Source organism: Terrapene carolina, unplaced genomic scaffold, assembly GCF_002925995.2.
Source record: "Terrapene carolina triunguis isolate 2854851 unplaced genomic scaffold, T_m_triunguis-2.0 Scaffold111, whole genome shotgun sequence".
In the NCBI taxonomy this organism is placed as follows: Eukaryota; Metazoa; Chordata; order Testudines; family Emydidae; genus Terrapene; species Terrapene triunguis.
Genome location: NW_020664462.1, coordinates 9,356,618 through 9,375,892, shown reverse-complemented (window position 1 = coordinate 9,375,892; position 19,275 = coordinate 9,356,618). Strand labels below are relative to the sequence as shown.

Genomic DNA, 19,275 nt, shown 5'->3' with positions numbered 1-19,275 from the left:
AAAAATATCTTGACATTTTTTCAAAATCCAGAACCATTTCCTAAAGGCAAATGCACTGAAACAGAGGTGAACTGCAAACCTTTAAAATATGAGGAGAAAAACCCACAAGTTTAAGATCCTGAATTCTCCAGATTCTCCTCTCCCTAATGCCAATTTTACAAAAGTAATTCCATTGCCTTCCGTGGAGTTAGTCGTTATGCTTATGCATAGAGGTATGCGGTCAGAATCAAGCTCTATGTGCCCGTGTTGAAGTGTAGATTTAAAAATAAATACATTTTTAAAGTGCATCTGAGTTATTTCATTCTTTGCTGACTGACTGTTTCCTGCCACCAGCACATACACCTAAAACGAAACAGGATTCTTCTGCTTTCCTCCATCACCTTGTATAGGAGTTGCAGACGGGAAGCTCAGGCCTTGAAAGGAAGAGTGGAAAGCCAAATATTTTCTTTTACATTGTAAATACATTTATCATTTTGATATTCTGATACTGATTAGTACTTTCTGCAAAGTGACTTCAATGGGACATTGCCAATAAGAAAAGCATAACAAGCACCATTGTACAATTGTGTTTTTCCTTCCTCCCCAAAGCTTTGCAGTTCACGTAGGCCATGTTAGTATACTAATTACTAAGGGCTTGTCTACACGGTGCATTAATCTGCACTAGAGAGGTGTAAATTCTAGTGGGTACCAGAGTAGACACCAGTCCCTGCTGAAATAGTACTACATTAACGCACACTAAGGAACGTCTGGTGCATGCTAGCAGGGTCCATGGGGGCCAGTTAGTGTGCACTAGAATTTACACCCCTCTAGTGCGGACTAATGCACTGGGTTGACAAGCCCTAAGCTGTCCTGGCCCGAGGGGTTTTTTTGAACCTACCAGCATGTTTTGCTGTGGATGAAGTAGAAGTTGCTTCCCTTGCTCCTCCCTGTCGCGGTGGGATGTTTTCAGGCTCCTGTTGGGGTCGATACTGGACACAGTGAAGGGCACAGATAGAAGGATCCTGAAGTGCAGAGGAGCCTCTGTGGAGTTGGTGAGTTTCAGGTTGTGAGTAATGACTGATTCTGTCAAAACCTGAAGGAGAATGTATTAAACTACTTTCAATCTGAATTCCCTCCAGAGGCTTGAAGGCTTTCTAGTCTCTCGAGCCATTCCATAGCATCTGAGATTTGGAGGATCCTGCCCCAAACCACTTTCTTTTTTCTTTATGGGTGCTTCAGAATCTCTTGATTAAAACATAAAAAATAAAAATATAAAGGTTTAAAAACAAAATTTGATAGGACTTTGTGAATCACCAAAATTCACAGACCATGTTGGGAGCTAAATCGCCTTCATTCTGCTACCAGAAGCTTTTTTAATCTGAAAATGAATAATTGTTTTGCTACTTAAAAGATCTCTACAGTAAATTAACCCAACACAGAATAGCCATCTTCCTGAAATAACATCTCCTTTCTTGGCTTATAGGTAATTATACGTTAGTCTTCTTTGGCCTAGTTTGTACTCTACCAAAAAAAAAAAAAAAAATTGCATTGTGGGTAAACATTTAACAGTGCATCACCAGGACATGGTCAGTAAAAACATTATTTTACAGCAATGTGAGTGTTGCCATGAATTATCTTAACAGCTGAGCCGTATATTAAATAAACCTTAATACAGCAATATACAAGATACTCACTCCAGAAAGGGGTTGATTTGGTATGAGATCACTTGCCATGGAATGAAACACCATTCCTCCATCATGATCCATTTCTACAGTTAACCTGAATGTAAGGAATCACAGGCTGTTAGACTCCTTTCCTTAGTCTCTGGTTTCATTTAGTTGTTGGCTGTAAGTTTGTGAGCTGTCAGAGCTGTTGTACTTACAGAGCAGGCTTTACAAAAGCTTGCAAGTCCATTCTCAAAGGTGCAACTCCATAGCCGTACGAACGAGTCACCTTGCCAGGTATACCTTGTGCAAGCTGACAGGAAAAGGAAGAATACATGAGGATCAAACTAATGTGTCAAGGATGAAGCACTAACTCCAATCTGAGGGTGTTTCCCAAAGCTGTCCAGCCATAGATGAACTCTGGCAGTGTTTGGCCTATTATTTGTAGTAAATTATGCTACCTCTATAAAAATTTGTGCGAATAGCAGAATCTGAGCTATATTTGCATTTTGAATGCAAACAAAAAATTTTATTAGATTAGGTGAAAACTGCTCATTAATATGGAGGCAACTCTTGTTTTCTAAAATTTTATAAAATGTCATTGCTAAATATTTATTATAGTTAATAAGACTTTGTGCTTCACAGCTGAGGATCTTAAAGTGCTTTACAAACATTATTTAAGCTTTGCAGCAGCCAGTAAATTGTATTTCCCATTTCACCAGGGAAGAGTCTGATAGAAGATAGGTGACTTGTCCAAATTCATGCAGTGAGCTGGGAATAGAACCCAGGAGTCTAATTCCCTATTCCCTTATTAAAAACGGGTGTTTTCGTATAAATGAGCTGTGTGCGCAGTTATTAGATAATCAGTAGCAGAAATCACAATTCACCACCTGCCTCCCATGTTGTGGGAATAATTAATAAAATAGCTTCACTGTTACTGAATAGCATTCAGAGCAGAAAGAAGCAAACTGAAGTGACAATACTACTTAGCTAAATACTTAGCTGTGATAGTACATTTACCTTGCTGTCTAGACTCATGAAACCCAGTGCATACCCCTCACATTCAATTTTGTTAATGAGCTTGGGTAACGTGAGTGGAGTGAAGGAAATATGGATGGAGGCACTGCTACCTGCAGGAACAACCTGGAATCAAAATATTATACAGACATTTAGCTAAAGCAAATGAGCAGTTTTGCATTATGGAAGCATCTTAACAGATTTACATCTAAGGTTGTATCGAGCTTTGCAATTAAAGCATAGATAAAAATCTCTTTGGGCTGCTCTATGCCCAGACTTGCACAAAAATGACAAAATATTAATTAAAACCAATGTAACTATTTCCATGCAAATCTATGTGGGTACACTCAATTTTAGCTACTTTGATTCTGAAATAAAGGTCTATGCATACACTTGCACCAAAATAACTAAATTGGTTTTAAGAAACTGAATTAATTTTCTGAGAACTTAGTTAAGTTTCTAATTAAACTTGAGTTCCAAGAATTTACAAATGACCCCTTTAAAATTTTCTTTTATTAAGTCTAACTTTGTACTTGAACCCTTTGGCAAAGAAGTTCCTTACGTTTGGGAATTGAAAATTGATACACTGCTAGATTACTCCAAGATTTAAGATGTGGTGGGTTTTTTTTTTTAAAAGTTCATTAATGTTCAAATTTTTGATGTATGGACACACACTTTCATAACTTTGTTTCCAATGCATTGTCATATTTTTTCCTGTCAAATTTCTGAACATATTTTATTCTAGATACTGTGGTCCCTAATTGATTTTGGATCAATTATTTTTGAAGCAGTATGAGTTATACAGAATATTTGTACAGGATGAGTCACATGTGAAGACAGCCAGAGGTCGAAAGGCCTGCATTCAAGCTCAGCCAGTTATGCTTGCCTGTTCTTCACAGGGTGAAGGACCTGCTTCCAGAGCTTGGTACTTGAACTTCTTGGACCTGGGGAAGTCTGTTGGAGACCATTGTTATCCTGTTGACTTCCTACGGTCTGCAGAAGTATCTCTCCAATCTTTAAGATTTTGTTTTCCTACTGCTCTTGCTCTGCACCAATGAAAAGCCTTCCCTTGCTGTCCCGTCTCCCCAGTCCTATACAGTTGGCTATTTGCAAACTATAAGGACACATAAGAGTCACAGCTTACGATTTGTGTAGGAGTTATACAGTAGGGATAGTCGGAAGGAAACCCTTCATGAGCTTGTATAAGTACAGAGATTATTTTCTTTTGATTATTTATTGGTCTCCAGACTTCAGAATCACTTCTTCCTTCCTCTTCCTTGTTGTCTACATCTGACTCCTACAGGTATGAAAGGGTAAGGAATGTTACACATTCAGCACAGGACTCTGGGAGGGCAGAACCATCATTCTCAGAACAAAAGAAGAGAGCAAAAATAGCTAATACTATTTTGTCTCACTTTCCAGCATAAACCCTGGTTTCTCCCATTAAACACTGTGACTCCTGGGGGTGCTGAATGCCCTAACCTCCCACTGAAATCAATGGAAGGTCAGGGTACCCCAATGCTGTTCAGTCGACAGCAAGACTGAACTTTAGGAGTGTCTTGCTCATCATGCAAAGCAGCATTCCAGCCCTAAGGCTGCCTAGACTAATGTTTTCAAAACAAATTTTTCCTCCTAACATGACAAAAAATAGTGTTGGTTTGACACCAATTCATGGAGTCTAAGACCAGAAATGACCATTATGATCTAGTCTGACCTCCCGTATAACACAGGCCATAGAACTTCTCCAAAATAATTCCTAGGGCAGATAGTTTAGAAAAACATCCCATCTTGCTTTAAAAATTGTCAGTGATGCAGGATCCACCATGACCCTTGATAAATTGTTAACAATTGTTAATTACTCTTACCATTAAAATTTATTAATTTCCAGTATGACTTTGTCTAGCTTCATCTTCCAGCCATTGGCTCATGTTCTTTCTTTCTCTGCTAGATTGAAGAGCTACTTATTTAATATTTGCTCCCCATGTAGGTCCTCATAGACTGTAATCAAGTCACCCCTTAACCTCTTTATTAAGCTAAATAGATAGACTCAAGGAGCTCAATCACTGGAAGACATAGTTTCTAATCCTTTAACCATTCTTGTGGCTCTTCTCTGAATCTTCTCCATTTCATCAACATCCTTCTTGAGGGCACCAGAACTGGACACAGTATTCCAGTCACAGTCGCCTTAGTGCCAAATACAGAGGTAAAATAATCTCTCTACTCCTACTCAAGATTCCCGTTTACGCATTCCAGGTTTGCATTCATCTTTTGGCCTCAGTGTCACAGTGGGAGCTCATGTTCAGCTGATTATCCACCATGACCCCCAAATCTTTTTCAGAGTCACTGCTTCCCAGGAGAGAGTCCTCCATCCCTGTAAGTATGACCTACAGCAGTAGCTCTCAACCTTTCCAGACTACTGTACATGTTTCAGGAGTCTGATTTCTCTTGCGTATCCCCAAGTTTTACCTCACTTAAAAACTACTTGCTTACAAAATCAGACATAAAAATACAAAAGTGTCACAGCCACTATTACTGAGAAATTTCTTACTTTCTCATTTTTACCGTATTTTTATAAAATAAATCAACTGGAATATAAATACTGTACTTACATTTCAGTGTATAGTATATAGAACAGTATAAACAAGTCATTGTGTGAAATTTTAGTGTGTACTGACTTCGCTAGTGCTTTTTATGTGGCTTGTAAAACTAGGCAAATATCTAGATGAGTTGATGTACCCCCGGAAGGCCTCTGCGTACCCCTGGTTCAGAACCACTGACCTATAGTCTTTGTTCCTAGATGTATACATTTACAGTTAGCCATATTAAAATACACAGTTTGCATGCACCTAGTTTGCCAACATATCTAGATTGCTATGAATCAGTGACCTGTCCTCTTCAATATTTACCACTCCTCCAATTTTTGTGTCATCTGCAACTTTATAAGTGATGATTTTGTTTTCTTCCAAGTCATTGATAAAAATATTAGATAGTGTAGGGCCAAGAACTGATCCCCGTGGGACTCCACGGGAAACAAATCCTCACAATGACAATTTCCTGGTTACAGTTCCATTTTGAGACTTATCAGGTAGCCAGCTTTTAATCCATTTAATATGGGCAATGTTCATTTTATATCTTTTTAATCAAAATGTTGTGCGGTACCAAATCAAATGCCTTTCAGAAGTCTTAAGTATATTATGCCAACACTAGTACCTTTATCAACCAAATTTGTAATCTCCAAAAAAAAAAAAAAAATCAAGTTAGTTTGACAGGATCTATTCTCCATAAACCCACATTGATTGGCATTAATTACATTACTCTCCTTTATTTTTTATTAATCGAATTCCGTATCAACTGCTCTTTATATTCCTGGAATCAATGTCAGGCTGAAACCTGTAATGACCCAGATCATCCCGTTTACCCTTTTTAAAAATTGACACATTAGCTCCCTTCCAATCTTCTGGAACTTCCCCAGTGGCCTTCACAACATCCTCTGGCAAGGAGTTCCACAGGTTGACTGTGCATTGTGTGAAGAAATACTTCCTTTTGTTTGTTTTAAACCTGCTGCCTATTAATTTCATTTGGTGACCCCTAATTCTTCTGTTCCGAGGAGGAGTAAATAACACTTCCTTCTTTACTTTGTCCACACCTGTCATGATTTTATAGACCTCTATTATATCCCCCTTAATCGTCTCTTTTCCAAGATGAAAAGTCCCAGTCTTATTAATCTCTCTTCATATGGAAGTTGTTCTATACTTCTAACCATTTTTGTTGCCCTTTTCTGTACTTTTTCCAATTCCAGTATATCTTTTTTGAAATGGGGCAACCACATCTGCACGCAGCATTCAAAATATGGACGTAGCATGGATTTATATACAGGCAATATGATATTTTCTGTCTTATTATCTATCCCTTTCTTACTTATTCCCAACATTCTGTTAGCTTTTCTGATAACATGGTTTAAAAAAAACAGACTGCCATGATCTTACATCATCTGTCACGAGGGAACCTGGAGAAATGATGTCTGGGCTGCTAGGGATTTTATCCCAGTTTAACATGATTTCAGTCTCTGAGGTGCTAGCATTTGACTCAATCTCATTCTCATCTACGTCCTTAATAGGAAAATGAGGGCCATAAAACAGCAAGAGGTCCACCAGCTTCTCATTATCTTTTTCTTGATTGTAAGTTTTCCAGTCCATGCGGATGTCTGAATGAAAAAGGAAAAAGTCTATTAATCTTAGTCAGGCCAACGATATGTAGCTTTTTTGGCCCTTGAGAAAAAGTGGACTAGGTAGATAATGGCACCTGGATACATTGATGCCAAGTTGCACCTGAGTGGAAGTTTTTTACTCTCAGGACCAGACAGGTGATTCCTCGAGGATCAGAAGAGCATACATATGACTTAAACCCATCTTTGCCTGTCACTGGTCTTGCACTAGACACAGGCTAGCCAGGTCCAAGGATCCCAGCCTACATCTTTATTAGCATTAACTATGATGAATGTTTTGTTAAGTAAATGCATAAGAATGTACATACAGGGCCTAGCTCAGTATCCTGTCTTCTGACAGTGGCTGGTGCCTGATGCTTCAGAGGGAATGAATAGAACAGGGCAATTATTAAGTGATCCATCCCCCGTTGTTCAATTCCAGCTTTCGGCAATCAGAGGGTTAGAGATACAAACTGTAGGGTTGCATCCCTGACCATCTTGGCTAATAGACATTGATAGAACTATCCTCCATGAACTTATTCTCTTTTTAATCCAGTTATAGTTTTGGGCTCCACAACATCCCCTAGTAATGAGTTCCACAGGATGACTGTGTGTTACGTGACGTGATTCTTTAGTTTGTTTTAAACCCGCTGCCTGTTAATTTCATCAGGTGATTGATGGGGTAAGTAACACTTCCTTATTCATTTTTTCCACACTATTCATGATTTTATAGACCTCTATCATATCCCCCCTTAGTCTTCTCTTTTCCAAGCTGAACAGTCCCAGTCTTTTTAATCTCTCCTCACGTGGAAAGCTGTTCCATGCCCCTAATCATTTTGGTGATGTCCAAGACACAAAGAAAGATATGGCCCGTGCACTGAAGAGAGAACTCCTGAGAATTTTTCTTTTAAATGAGTATGTTCTGAAGAGGAAGACAAAGATTGGATGCAAGTGGAATTTAGAAGAGCCCAATGGTGCTAAACTTAGAGTGGAATTTTTTCTTTCCAATAATAGAATGACGGCAGCATTTTATTGACATGAGTTAGCTTTAGGAGGGTTTCACAGAAAAAGTGAATTTCAAAGAAGGATACAGATGAAGAGAATCCAGTCACGGTGCACTGGAATAGGATGTTTTCCTGTTTCACACTAAACACTAGATTGTGCTAATTATATTCCCTCACTGGCCTCTGGCTCAAACCTGCCTGCTCTGCTACTATCCACATCAGCCTAGTCCAAAGGTAACACCACAATGATAAATGCTTTTGTACAGCTAGAGACCTAGCAGCACTGGCCATTGCTCTATATTAGCTAAACTACTGAATTAGCTGTGAGTGTCTCCTCCTATTCCTTTATTGCCCTAAAAAAAAATCCTAATTAAGAAAGCTGAAGGTGTGTTAATTGCTGTGCTTTCATTACTGTAGGGATGCAGTGCTAGCTAGTATATCTTAGAATATGAAACCAGCCTTACCACACGGAGTGGGGTTGTTGAGTCTGATGCAGCGGGAGACCGTATCCCCACCAGAGACATGAGCACCAAACCTGGAAAGGAGGAATAACTTCATGTTACAATGTACAATTGTTAGGTCAACTCCTAAGAATTTTTCTTTTAAATGAGTAATTAACAAAGTGGAAACAGATCAGCTTAAAGAGTTAACTGCTGGCAGTTTGTTGTATTGGAAACCAGATAATCTACGGTCAATCTAGGAAACAAAGTTATATTGTACATTCTGTTTACATTCCATTATCCATTCCCTCCATATTCTGACAACATAGTTGTCTCAGACTTGTGTGTGCAAGCGAATGTGGTGCTCATGAAAGATGGTGGATAAAGAAGTCAATAGAAGTGTTGGAGTGGCAGAGGCCACCTCCTCAGTGAGCAGTGCACTGTGAGCGAGGAGTAGCAGGACCTTTTCCACCACTGGTACTGGCATGCCAGTGATCTCTGTCCATGCTGGCCCTGAATCAATTGAGCCTGGAATGACTGAAATTCAATCAGTATTAAACCCTGAGAAAACAGTCTGGAAGAATAGTTGTTAGCATGGTTGATGAAGGATTTAGGAGATGATGTATATGGAAACAGGGCATTTTACAGTCATGCTAGGAAACACAAACATAACACTATGCTAAACTTATCTACATCAGATAAGGCCTTAGTGTAATGTTTGACTGTCTAAACAAAATAAAGCACACGCTGTATTTTGACAAATATACCACTGAATGTTGCCTGCCTTCTTACTGAACAATAGCAAATGACCAAAAATGAACAGTGTAGGCATAGTCTAATGGCATTTAAAACTTCTGACATCCTTACAAACAGTATTTGGGGGGCTATACCTGATTATTGGTATCTTTGTTTGATGTTCAGTCTGAGGTCCTGTCATCTGCAAGAAGATTGGGCAACCTTTCACAGTCATTTGCATAGGAATTAATGTAGGCTGTAAGTCTCCCACCTAAGAAAAAACAATGCATCTTGGCAATTAGAATTAAATGCTACCTTAGAATTTGGGTTACTAAATTATATCGTAGCCTTTGAGCCAAATGGATTTTCAATTTTTTTTACTCTTCTCTTTTAAAGGAAATTAGTGAAGCAAGAGATCTAATGAGGACTCTTGTCAGCAGGAAAGTTCTGTACCTAATCTATTGGTCATTCTGCTTGATGCCTTTTCTAGGAGAGAGCTCTCCTGCTGACAAAAAACTTCCAGCCCCCACGAGCCACAGCGGCTTTGTTGGCAGGAGAGTGCTCCCTGCTGACAAAGTGCTGTTCACAACAGTGCTTTTTGTCAGTAAAACTTTTGTCGTTCGGGGTGTGTGTGTGTTTTTTAACACCCCGGAATGACAAAAGTTTTGCCGACGAAGTGCCAGTGTAGACAAAGCCTAAGACCCTTTCCACCAGGCACAACAGCACAACATATTGGGTTGGTGGAGCAGAGTAGTGACCGTTACAACTGGATTTTGTAGATGGAACAAAACTATGTTGTGGAACTCTGTTACAGCCCTATGAAAAAAAAAAAAGGCCTTCAACGTGTGGCCAAAACCAGATTCATACATTTTAACAGGAGAGGACACTTGTCAACTAAACCTTGTTAGAAGAAACAGTCTAGAAAAAAGAATGAGGAGTACTTGTGGCACCTTAGGGACTAACAAATTTATCTGAGCATAAGCCTTCGTGGGCTACAGCCCACTTCATCAGATGCATAGAATGGAACATATAGTAAGATATATATACATACAGAGAACATGAAAAGGTGGAAGAGTTGGTATGGTAACTTCCACCTTTTCATGTTCTCTGTATGTATATATATCTTACTATATGTTCCATTCTATGCATCTGATGAAGTGGGCTGTAGCCCACGAAAGCTTATGCTCAAATAAATGTGTTAGTCTCTAAGGTGCCACAAGTACTCCTGTTCTTTTTGCGGATACAGACTAACACGGCTGCTACTCTGAAACCAGTCTAGAAAAAGCTACTCTGAATCCTTATTGAAGTCCTACCAAGCAGAAGAAAGTGTTTTAGCAAAGAGGAATTTGGGGAAAGACAATTGGCCCCAAACCTACCATGCAAATTTGGTGATCAGAACAAAAAGCCTCACCTACCCTACAGATGAGATCATCATGGTACTCTCCCCACATGTTGTTATAAGCTGTTATTTCTATAATTAGCTGCTGGAAGGCTTTCAGAGTTCCTGTGGAAGGTTGGGCATGGAAAGCCACTCCTCTCCCATGAGACAGTAATGCCAGCACAAATGCTGAAAGAACAGAAGAGTATTTGATAAGATTTCTAGGAAATGGAATAAAGTTTATCTTTCAAACAAAATACATGTTCAGATCATCAGCTGGTATTAATCAGAGTAGTTTCACTAGCTTCAGTGGAGCTATGCCTATTTACAAAGTTGAGAATTCAGCCTCTAGAATAGAGTTTCCCAAACCTTTCCTACTGTATACCCCCTTCCAGATCTGCCAGCTGCCCGTGTACCCCCTTCCAGATCTGCCAGCTGCCCATGTACCCTTAACCTTCTTATCACTGATACTTTGTGTGTTCTTCTTAACACTACTTGTCTTTAGCTATCTGTCTGTATTTCATTGTTATATACGGATATAGTTACAGTGCAATGTATACAACCAAAAAAACCCCCTAAGTTCTGAGCTCAGTTAGACTGGACAATTGCTGGGCAACTGAACCTGCGCTGTACAGTGATTGGAGGTGATGGCTCTGTACGTCAGCGTCTCTGTGTATTTGTGATCTCACTGGTACATCTTGAAGTAAATTAACTACCGTATTTTATATAACAAATTCCCAAAGAATTTTAAAGCTTTGTCTAAGTAGCCTATTATGAAAATGCAATAAATAAAATCCACCATTACACAATTCCTGCATACCTGCCAGAGGTGTCTCACATGCCCCCAGGGGTACATGTACCACAGTTTGGGAATCCCTGCTCTAGAATCAAATCATTTTCACTCCAGCTTCCTATTCAGTGGTTCTCAATCTGTTTTTATATTATGGATCACTTGTTAAGACAGAGATTCTTCCAAGGACAACCTTCCCTGCCAACCTCCTAATTCTGCACTTTTCTGTGACAACTGTAATGCTTGATTACATGAAAAAGCAATATTGGTAAGATGAAAATAAACTGACTCCAATGGGATTGGAGTGACTGACTGGTTAACTTCATGATCTGTGCTGTTTATTTATTTCTAAATGTTTGCTAGCCCTTTAGTTGTGGTGGTGTCTGGAAGTCAGAACATCTAACAAACACTTGACAAAGACATTTAGCAAGCACTCCAGATGTAGAGAAGGACTTGTTTGTTTACTTGATCAAAAAAATGTCCCAGAAACGCCAAGACAGTCCTGACTGGATAATACATGGCAGGAGGTTTCACTTCTTCAGAACAGAGTGCTCTGCTATTGAGATAGACACAGCTCCATGGACCACTCGGAAGTGTATCACAGGATACAATGTGAGAACTAATGTTAGGCATTTACTCCTAGGGGAATTCTGCGCCAAAAAATTAAAAATTCTGCAAAATTCTGCATATTTTCTTTGTCAAAATAACACAATATGATCACACCAGTTTCAATTATTTTTGGTAATTTATTTCAAAATTCCTGTCAGCAAGTATGTCTGTAACAATACAGACAATAAAAAAGATTCAGGAAATGTTTTTTGACAAATAGATTCCTTACTAGACATATAAATACAGAACTCTTGAGTAATTAATTTAAACTACAATACAGACTCTATTTCCCACACCCCTCAGAAGCAGTGAAAAAGGCTTGGGGGAGTCAGAGGTAACGGAGGAGCTGAGGAAAAAAGGAGCTGGGGAGTGAACCTGGAGGGCTGTTGGGTGCGGGTGGGAGAAATATGGAACAGTTTTTTTTGGGGGGGGGGGGATCGTTAGGGAGCCTTCCCCAGACAGACCCTGGCTGACCCCTAGCCTCTCCCATTCAGTCAGGCACATCTGCCCCTGTCCCCAGGTGTCCCTGCACCCCCATGTGTCCCTGCACCTCCTCCCCTGTCCCCATGTATCCTTGCACCCCCTCCCCTCTGTCCCCATGTCTCTGTGCCCCCACTCAGCCACGCCCCTTCCCCCATGTGGCCCTACATCCCCTCCCCCGTCCTCATGTGGCCCTGCGCCTCCACTCCCGTTCAGCCCCTGCCCCTGCCTGTCCTGCCCCGCCCCACTAGCCCTTAGTCTGTGACGTCCCCAGCAGCCCCATGTGCCCCACACTGCCTGTCCACCCATATCCCCTGTCTCCTGTCCTCACCCCACAGGCAGGGCGCTGCAAGGAACACAGCGTTTTTTCTTCTCTATAGCAGCTGGGGAGGGCCCCAGAGCATCTGCTCTGTTCTAGTGCCACAGCGGACCCTGGTGGGCAAAAGGTGTAACTGCAGCAACTTTCCGGCAGAAGTTATTTTCTGCGGCACATGAATTATGCACATGCGCACTGGCACAGAATTCCCCCAGGAGTAGACATTCTATTGCATCTATGTTTTATTTGCTATGGGCTAGATTCTGATACCACTACTCACTCAGAGCACTTTACTTCATAAACAGTCTCAATGGCTACTTGTGAAGTTAGGTGCTCCTCTAGATGAATAAGGGTATCAGAGTCTGATTCTTTGTATTGGTATAATACCTTGCACAATGGAGCTGTGATCCTTCCTGATTAGGACCTCTGGGAGCTACTGCAATATAAATAATAAACAACAAAGGATCAAATCCTGCCCGGTCAGTCCATCCAATCCTACTGAAATCAATGAGGTTGCAGGGGATGGAAGTCAGCTCAGAATTTAGCCTAATTTTTTTAAATTTTAGACCTTGTAAAAAGAACCAGATTGACAGCCCTGGGGCCTGGACTCCTCGATCCACAGAATAGATACTGAATGCTGTGGGCAAGCCCCACAACGTCCACCAGTATGTTTCAGTCCTGTTCTGGAGGCCCAAACTCTAATATAAAGGGATTTCCATTTCCATTCAGCCCTCTTTCCATGGATGCTGTTGCTGAGTGTGCTAGTTGTGAGAAGATATCTTTCTGGCCAACAAAAATAGCTTCTCTCATACCTGATTGTACTTTCTTGGCTGCATGTCTTCTGATTTGTGCTGTTCTTTTCACCAGGCTGGCTGTGGAGCTTGTAAAAGGAAAAGACTCAATGATAAGTCTGTGAGCAGCACAAGTCTTTGCTAACTTTACAAGCTAGTTCAACCAAAGTCCTAGATTGTTGGTAACTATTGCTCAAAGACAGACTTCCGAGAATCACCAGCTAAATGAATTTTTAAAATAGCTTCTTTATATGTGAAGCCATTTAAATGCCAAGACACAAGTTCAGGATTTGGTAAGCTAGATTCTCAGCTGGTGTAAATCAGCATAGCCCCACTAATGGCAATAGTGCAATGCTATTTACACCAAATGAGAATCCTGCCCTTTGTGTTTCCTGCAAAAGTTGATGGCCTGGAACCATAGTACCTCAGCCGGAGGATTCATCATTTCTCATAAGCAAAGCAAAGTCAACTTAAGAAACACGCTGTATTGCAGGAAGTGGTACTGGTGGTACAGTCCGTACTGAACTAATGCGGCAGCATGGCAATAGGGGATTGTCCCCTCACACCAGCATACCTCCATTTCAATGGAATTATTCCAAATTTACACAGCAGTGTGAAAGGAAAATCAGGCCCAGTATCCGATTAATTAGCGAGAAAGGCACAACTTACAGATCGTTTCCTTGTTCCTCTGAGGTAACTGGACAGCTACTGAAATATTCAGCTTCTAGTGTGAATGGAGCATCGATTCCAGTATGATTGGTAAGTATTAGCTGGCGTGTTACTATGCTCTTCAATGCAACTTCAGATCCAAAGTCCAACAGAAGATCTTGAGGACTTTGTAACATTTGCTTCTCATCACTAAAGATAAAAGTGACCTCAGATATTAAAACTAGCACTCTTCTTTCTTCATAGCATAGGAACAGTTTAGGCAGAGTTGAGATTTCCTGCATAAGGCAGTTTTGATGTCCCTTGTTAAAAGGACCAACTAGCCTAAGATTAATACCACCAGCATTTGCCAGTATTGATTTGCCTCAATTATATTCCTGTAGGAATTTATTTCAGGTGTAGTGATTATGCTGCCAAATTAAAGCTATTTCTTGCTCATCTGAAAAAAAGAAACAACAAGGACTTAAAGTACACTCGGAAACAGAGTAGTCATGCTAGGTATCACAAGAATACAATTAAAAATACCAGGCAGACGTAGGGTTAGAAATTATCAAGGAGAATTGCATTTGTCATATACCAGATTTGGCAACGTGGCAGGAAAACTTCTAAACAGCCCAGGATATTTGATCTTAAATTGTATGGTATAGAACTCAACACTTTAATATCCATATCTGAGAGTTAAATTTACATATTTTAAACATTGCAGACAGTTACTTTGGCTTTTGAAGGTTTGATGGGTGTAGGATTCCCATCCCTTGGCTGGCAGCGAGAGGGCTAATTCTTTCACTCCAAGCAGAGAAAGCAAAGATATTGGATCAGAATATAGATGGACTATTACAGTGTATTAGATGTTAAAAACCAACAAACAAGTCTGGGTGATTATTTTATAACACCTTCATTTACCTGGTAACTTTACTGTCACAAGGTATCAAGTATGTGACATGTAGTCCCTTTACTTGGCCAGAAATGCCCAGAAAAAGAGGTTCAATCATATCTTCTATGCTACAGCAGAGGGTAAGGTCATTCAGCTCATCCTAATAGGAGAAAGTCACATCTTCTTTGTAAATGGAGTCAAAGATACAGACGAAAGATGTCATAATAAAAAAATGTATTAGTAAAACAGGTACAAATCTTACTGGATTAAAAAAAAAACAACAACAACCCAGAATCGCAGGGGAAGACTGAGAAGGCTTACAGGTTGCTTCACATGGATTTTCTACCAAAACATTTCATCAGATTTGTTTGGCAGTAGGTACCAAATTAAAAATTTGCTGATGTTACTGTATGTTTTGCGTCAACCTCAAATAATATAAACCTAAAAATGCACCATTCCTGATTTTTGCCACATTTTCTGGTAGAAGCCTGTCTTTTCAGTGCTGGCCTGCTTGTGGAAATGGATCTTGTTGTCTGGACACATTAATTCTGACCTCCCTCCTTAAGTTTTTCCAGGTAAGGAAGAGTTAGGATATGTCTACACCACAGATGCTACAGTGGCATAGTTATGGCACTGCAGCTGCACAGCTGTAGCACCGTAGTGTAGACACTTGCTACAGTGACGGAAGGGGTTTTTCCATTTCTCTCAAGAGGATGAGAGGTGGTAGACAGAAGAAATTTTCTATCAACCTAATGGTGTCTATACCAGGGTTTAGGACAACAACTATGTCTCTCGGAGGTGTGAATTTTTCACACCCCTGAGAAATGAGGTAGGTACACCAAAGTTTTAGGTGTAAGCAGGCCTTAGAATGCGAGAGAAGAAGGGTGGGAATTAATGTAAGGAAGAAGATGTTTTCAGGACCATAAAGTAAAATTTAATCAATTTAATATGTGTTTTAAGAATAAAGGTCAACAATAGTTTTGTATATTACAAAAGCAGCATTAATCATTAAGTGTAAAGAAAAGGGCATAGTAGAAAAAAAATAAAACAAAGCGGCAATCAAGCAGACTTCAAAGTCGATTTAAGGTGCATATAATTTAAATATCATCTTCTGTCTTCAGTCATGTTAGTCTATAAAGCATATCGGAAAGGCCGTTTGAGACAGATTCTATGCACAAATGCATTGTACTGTACTTGCAAGTGCTGTTTTTGCCCCATGGACTTGAAATAAGAATCCCAGTGTTCTCTGTGCTATTAAAATGAGATCAGTTTTTAAACTTACCATAATATTAGCTGTTAGCTCTATACACAATTCTTTTTCTTCATGTGGGCCCAAAGTGCCACTTGTTGGGGAGACAGTGGCAGAGCAGAAAGCTGACTGACTTCCGATAAGCTATCAGGTAGGATAAACACTTGAACATTCAGTTAACTGTGATGAAATCTACTCCATTCAAAATTCACCTCCAGATTGGAAATGATTGTCAGGATGAAGCAATACATAGAATCTATATGTTTCAGGAAAACGATAGATCTGATATGTAGAGTCTGGACACACTTTACATGCCCTTTAATTCCACTATGTTCAATTACTTAGATACTTTTTTCTTAATAGTAATTAGGGCTGCCAATTAATCACAGTTAACTCACGCAATTAACTCAAAAAAATTAATCGCAATTAAAAAATTTTATCACGATTAATCGCACTTTTAAACAATAGAATACCAATTGAAATGTATTAAATATTTTTGGGTATATTTCTACATTTTCAAATATGTTGATTTCAATTACAACACAGAATGCAAAGTGTACAGTGCTCACTTTATATTATTATTTTTATTACAAATATTTGCACTGTAAAAATGATAAACAAAGAGATAGTATTTTTCAATTCCCCTCATACAAGTACTGAAGTGCGATCTCTTTATCGTGAAAGTGCAATAAATCAATGGAATTCCTGACACAGCACAGCTAAGTGTGTCCTGTCCCTTCTCAAGTGGCTAGTCAACATAGAGAATAAGATATATCTACTGCTCCCAGTTAATAGAGTTAGGGTATGTCTACACTACCCGCCGGATCGGCGGGCAGCGATCGATCCAGCGGTGGTCGATTTATCATGTCTAGTCTAGTCGCGATAAATTGACCTCCGAGCGCTTTCCCGTCAACTCCTGTACTCCACTGCCGCGAGAGGCGCAGGCAGCAGTCGACTCACCACAGTGAAGACACCGCGGTGAGTAGGTCTAAGTACGTCGACTTCAGCTACGTTATTCACATAGCTGAAGTTGAGTAACTTAGATCGATCCCCCCCGCCCCAGTGTAGACCAGGCCTTAGTCCTTTAGCTGAAGGGAAAAGGACTGTGCCTTAGAGCAGGGATTCTCAGCCCTTTTCTTGCTGAGACCCCCCTCAACATGCTATAAAAATTCCAGGGCCCAGCGGGGGTAGGAGGGGACCCTTGGGCATAGACGTTGTTTGACTTCTATTTTGGGAGGTAAGGGCTGGCGGGGCTCGGGCCAGCTCCACACAGTGGGGTCCAAGGAGGGAGCGCCACCTCCACCACCTGACTCACCTCAGCAGGCCACCCAGCCTGTCTGGCCTGTGGGGCCGCAACCAAAAAATATAACACAAAGGGGGGACTCAGCTCAAAAAGTTTGGAAACCGCTCAGGGTGCAGGGAGAGGGTAGCTAGGGGCTGTGTGTGGGCAGGGAAGTAGCTTAGGGTGCAGGCAGGGGATAGCCCCATGCCACTCTTGGCTGGGAGGGAGGGATGCCAGCTTTTGCCCCGCACTGCTCCCGGCTTCGGTGGGGGGCCACCAGCTTCAGCCCCACGCCACTCCCGGCTTCAGACCCACACGCGGCTTGGGGCGCCGGGTTTCAGCTGTGGGGCCACGTGGCCCCCCTGAAAGGGCTCACGGACCCCTGGACGAGTACCACTGCCTTAGCGCAAGAGTTCCCAGGTTTAATTCCTGCTGATGACCCAATCAAGGGGTCATTACACATGGGACACATCACAGAAGTTATCTTATTATTTTTTATTATTTCTATTGTGATAGCAACTACAGAGCTCAGCTCCTATCTTGTGTCACTACTAACTGTCACCCGACGAAGTGGGCATTCACCCACGAAAGCTTATGCTCCAATACATCTGTTAGTCTTAAAGGTGCCACAGGACTCTCTGTTGCTTTTTACAGATCCAGACTAACACGGCTACCCCTCTAATACTTGTCACACTAGAAAGTCACTTACCTCTTCCCAAAAGTATTTTGCTGGCAGCAGTGTCTGGTTAAAGAGTTTGACGGTTGCTTGTGCTGGAACTCCAATATAAATTTCACTGAACACCAAGTGACTAGACATCAGACATGCTTGGGGGGTCTGAACTTCAACAAAAACAGGAAGATGACTGGAAACAGACACACAAATGGCCCAGTTTTACTGTTGCGTAGTTAGTGAATTTACACAGACATTCTGGGAAGCATGAGGGTAGTGTTAATTTAGCAATATGTGTAATTGAGCAACTTATTGATATATTATACAATTCTGAGTGCTGCGGGTGTGGATCATTGTCCGTGGTGTTTCAGGAGACAAAAATATCAAAACTAAAACATGGCTTAGAGGAAAATTTCCATTTTTTCCTCACCTTCCTTCTCCATTTTCGACATCTAGCTCTAATACTGTCTGGAGACGTTGACATAGCAAGGACCTGAACAGAACTGACACACTGCATTTGCCCAAAGGAGGTAATTCTCCATCAGATGGCTGAATCGTGAATGGGGATGCCTAGGTGATAGAGAAACAAATGTGAATGTCACTCAAAACCTTGCTAGGCAGTGTAAAATGCTGAACCCAAGTTCTCAGTTTGGTAAGCTCTTTGCATATCATGCAGATAAAGACCCAAACTGAAGAACTCAGGATATCAATCAGGAGAATGAGAATACAGCACATGACATTGTGGATCTTCCACTATCAGAGGTAAGAAGTAACTTTTAATTAACTAGATAAGGTTCCTCTTTTAGTTCTGCTAGACTGACTCATTCTGTCCAAGAAAGCTGTGCTTACAAAATGTCTTTAGACCAAATTTTGGCCAACAATCATGTCCAACTTCTACGGACTACAGTAGGAATTGCATGAACAACTCTAAGGGCAGAATTTTGCCTTTTATGTTTTAGAGATATGGACCTACAATGATTCTTTATATAAAAATAAAAAGCATCTATCCCAGATTCTAGACATTTATTTTAAAACCCAAAGCATGACAAATCCAGCCACAAACCCCACCATATGCTAGCAATAATCACATATCTGATATAGCTCCCTATGCTCCTCTGAGTCAACCC

The 19,275-nt window shown here is 40.6% G+C and overlaps 1 protein-coding gene across 1 annotated transcript in view; it reads right to left on the bottom strand.

The window, feature by feature from the left end:
- The window catches only part of DLEC1 (DLEC1 cilia and flagella associated protein), a 54,550-nt gene that overhangs the window by 3,994 nt on the left and 31,281 nt on the right, over positions 1 to 19,275 (bottom strand). Inside the window, exons 19-33 of the mRNA XM_026652061.1 lie at positions 18,579 to 18,718; positions 18,188 to 18,341; positions 16,230 to 16,340; positions 14,977 to 15,107; positions 14,077 to 14,265; positions 13,429 to 13,496; positions 10,459 to 10,610; positions 9,199 to 9,314; positions 8,333 to 8,403; positions 6,647 to 6,864; positions 3,805 to 3,957; positions 2,664 to 2,786; positions 1,862 to 1,956; positions 1,674 to 1,758; positions 878 to 1,072 (exon numbers count right to left, since the gene is read on the bottom strand). Of these exons, the coding sequence (XP_026507846.1) occupies positions 878 to 1,072; positions 1,674 to 1,758; positions 1,862 to 1,956; positions 2,664 to 2,786; positions 3,805 to 3,957; positions 6,647 to 6,864; positions 8,333 to 8,403; positions 9,199 to 9,314; positions 10,459 to 10,610; positions 13,429 to 13,496; positions 14,077 to 14,265; positions 14,977 to 15,107; positions 16,230 to 16,340; positions 18,188 to 18,341; positions 18,579 to 18,718 (2,001 nt within the window). The remainder of the gene's footprint in view (positions 1 to 877; positions 1,073 to 1,673; positions 1,759 to 1,861; positions 1,957 to 2,663; positions 2,787 to 3,804; positions 3,958 to 6,646; positions 6,865 to 8,332; positions 8,404 to 9,198; positions 9,315 to 10,458; positions 10,611 to 13,428; positions 13,497 to 14,076; positions 14,266 to 14,976; positions 15,108 to 16,229; positions 16,341 to 18,187; positions 18,342 to 18,578; positions 18,719 to 19,275) is intronic.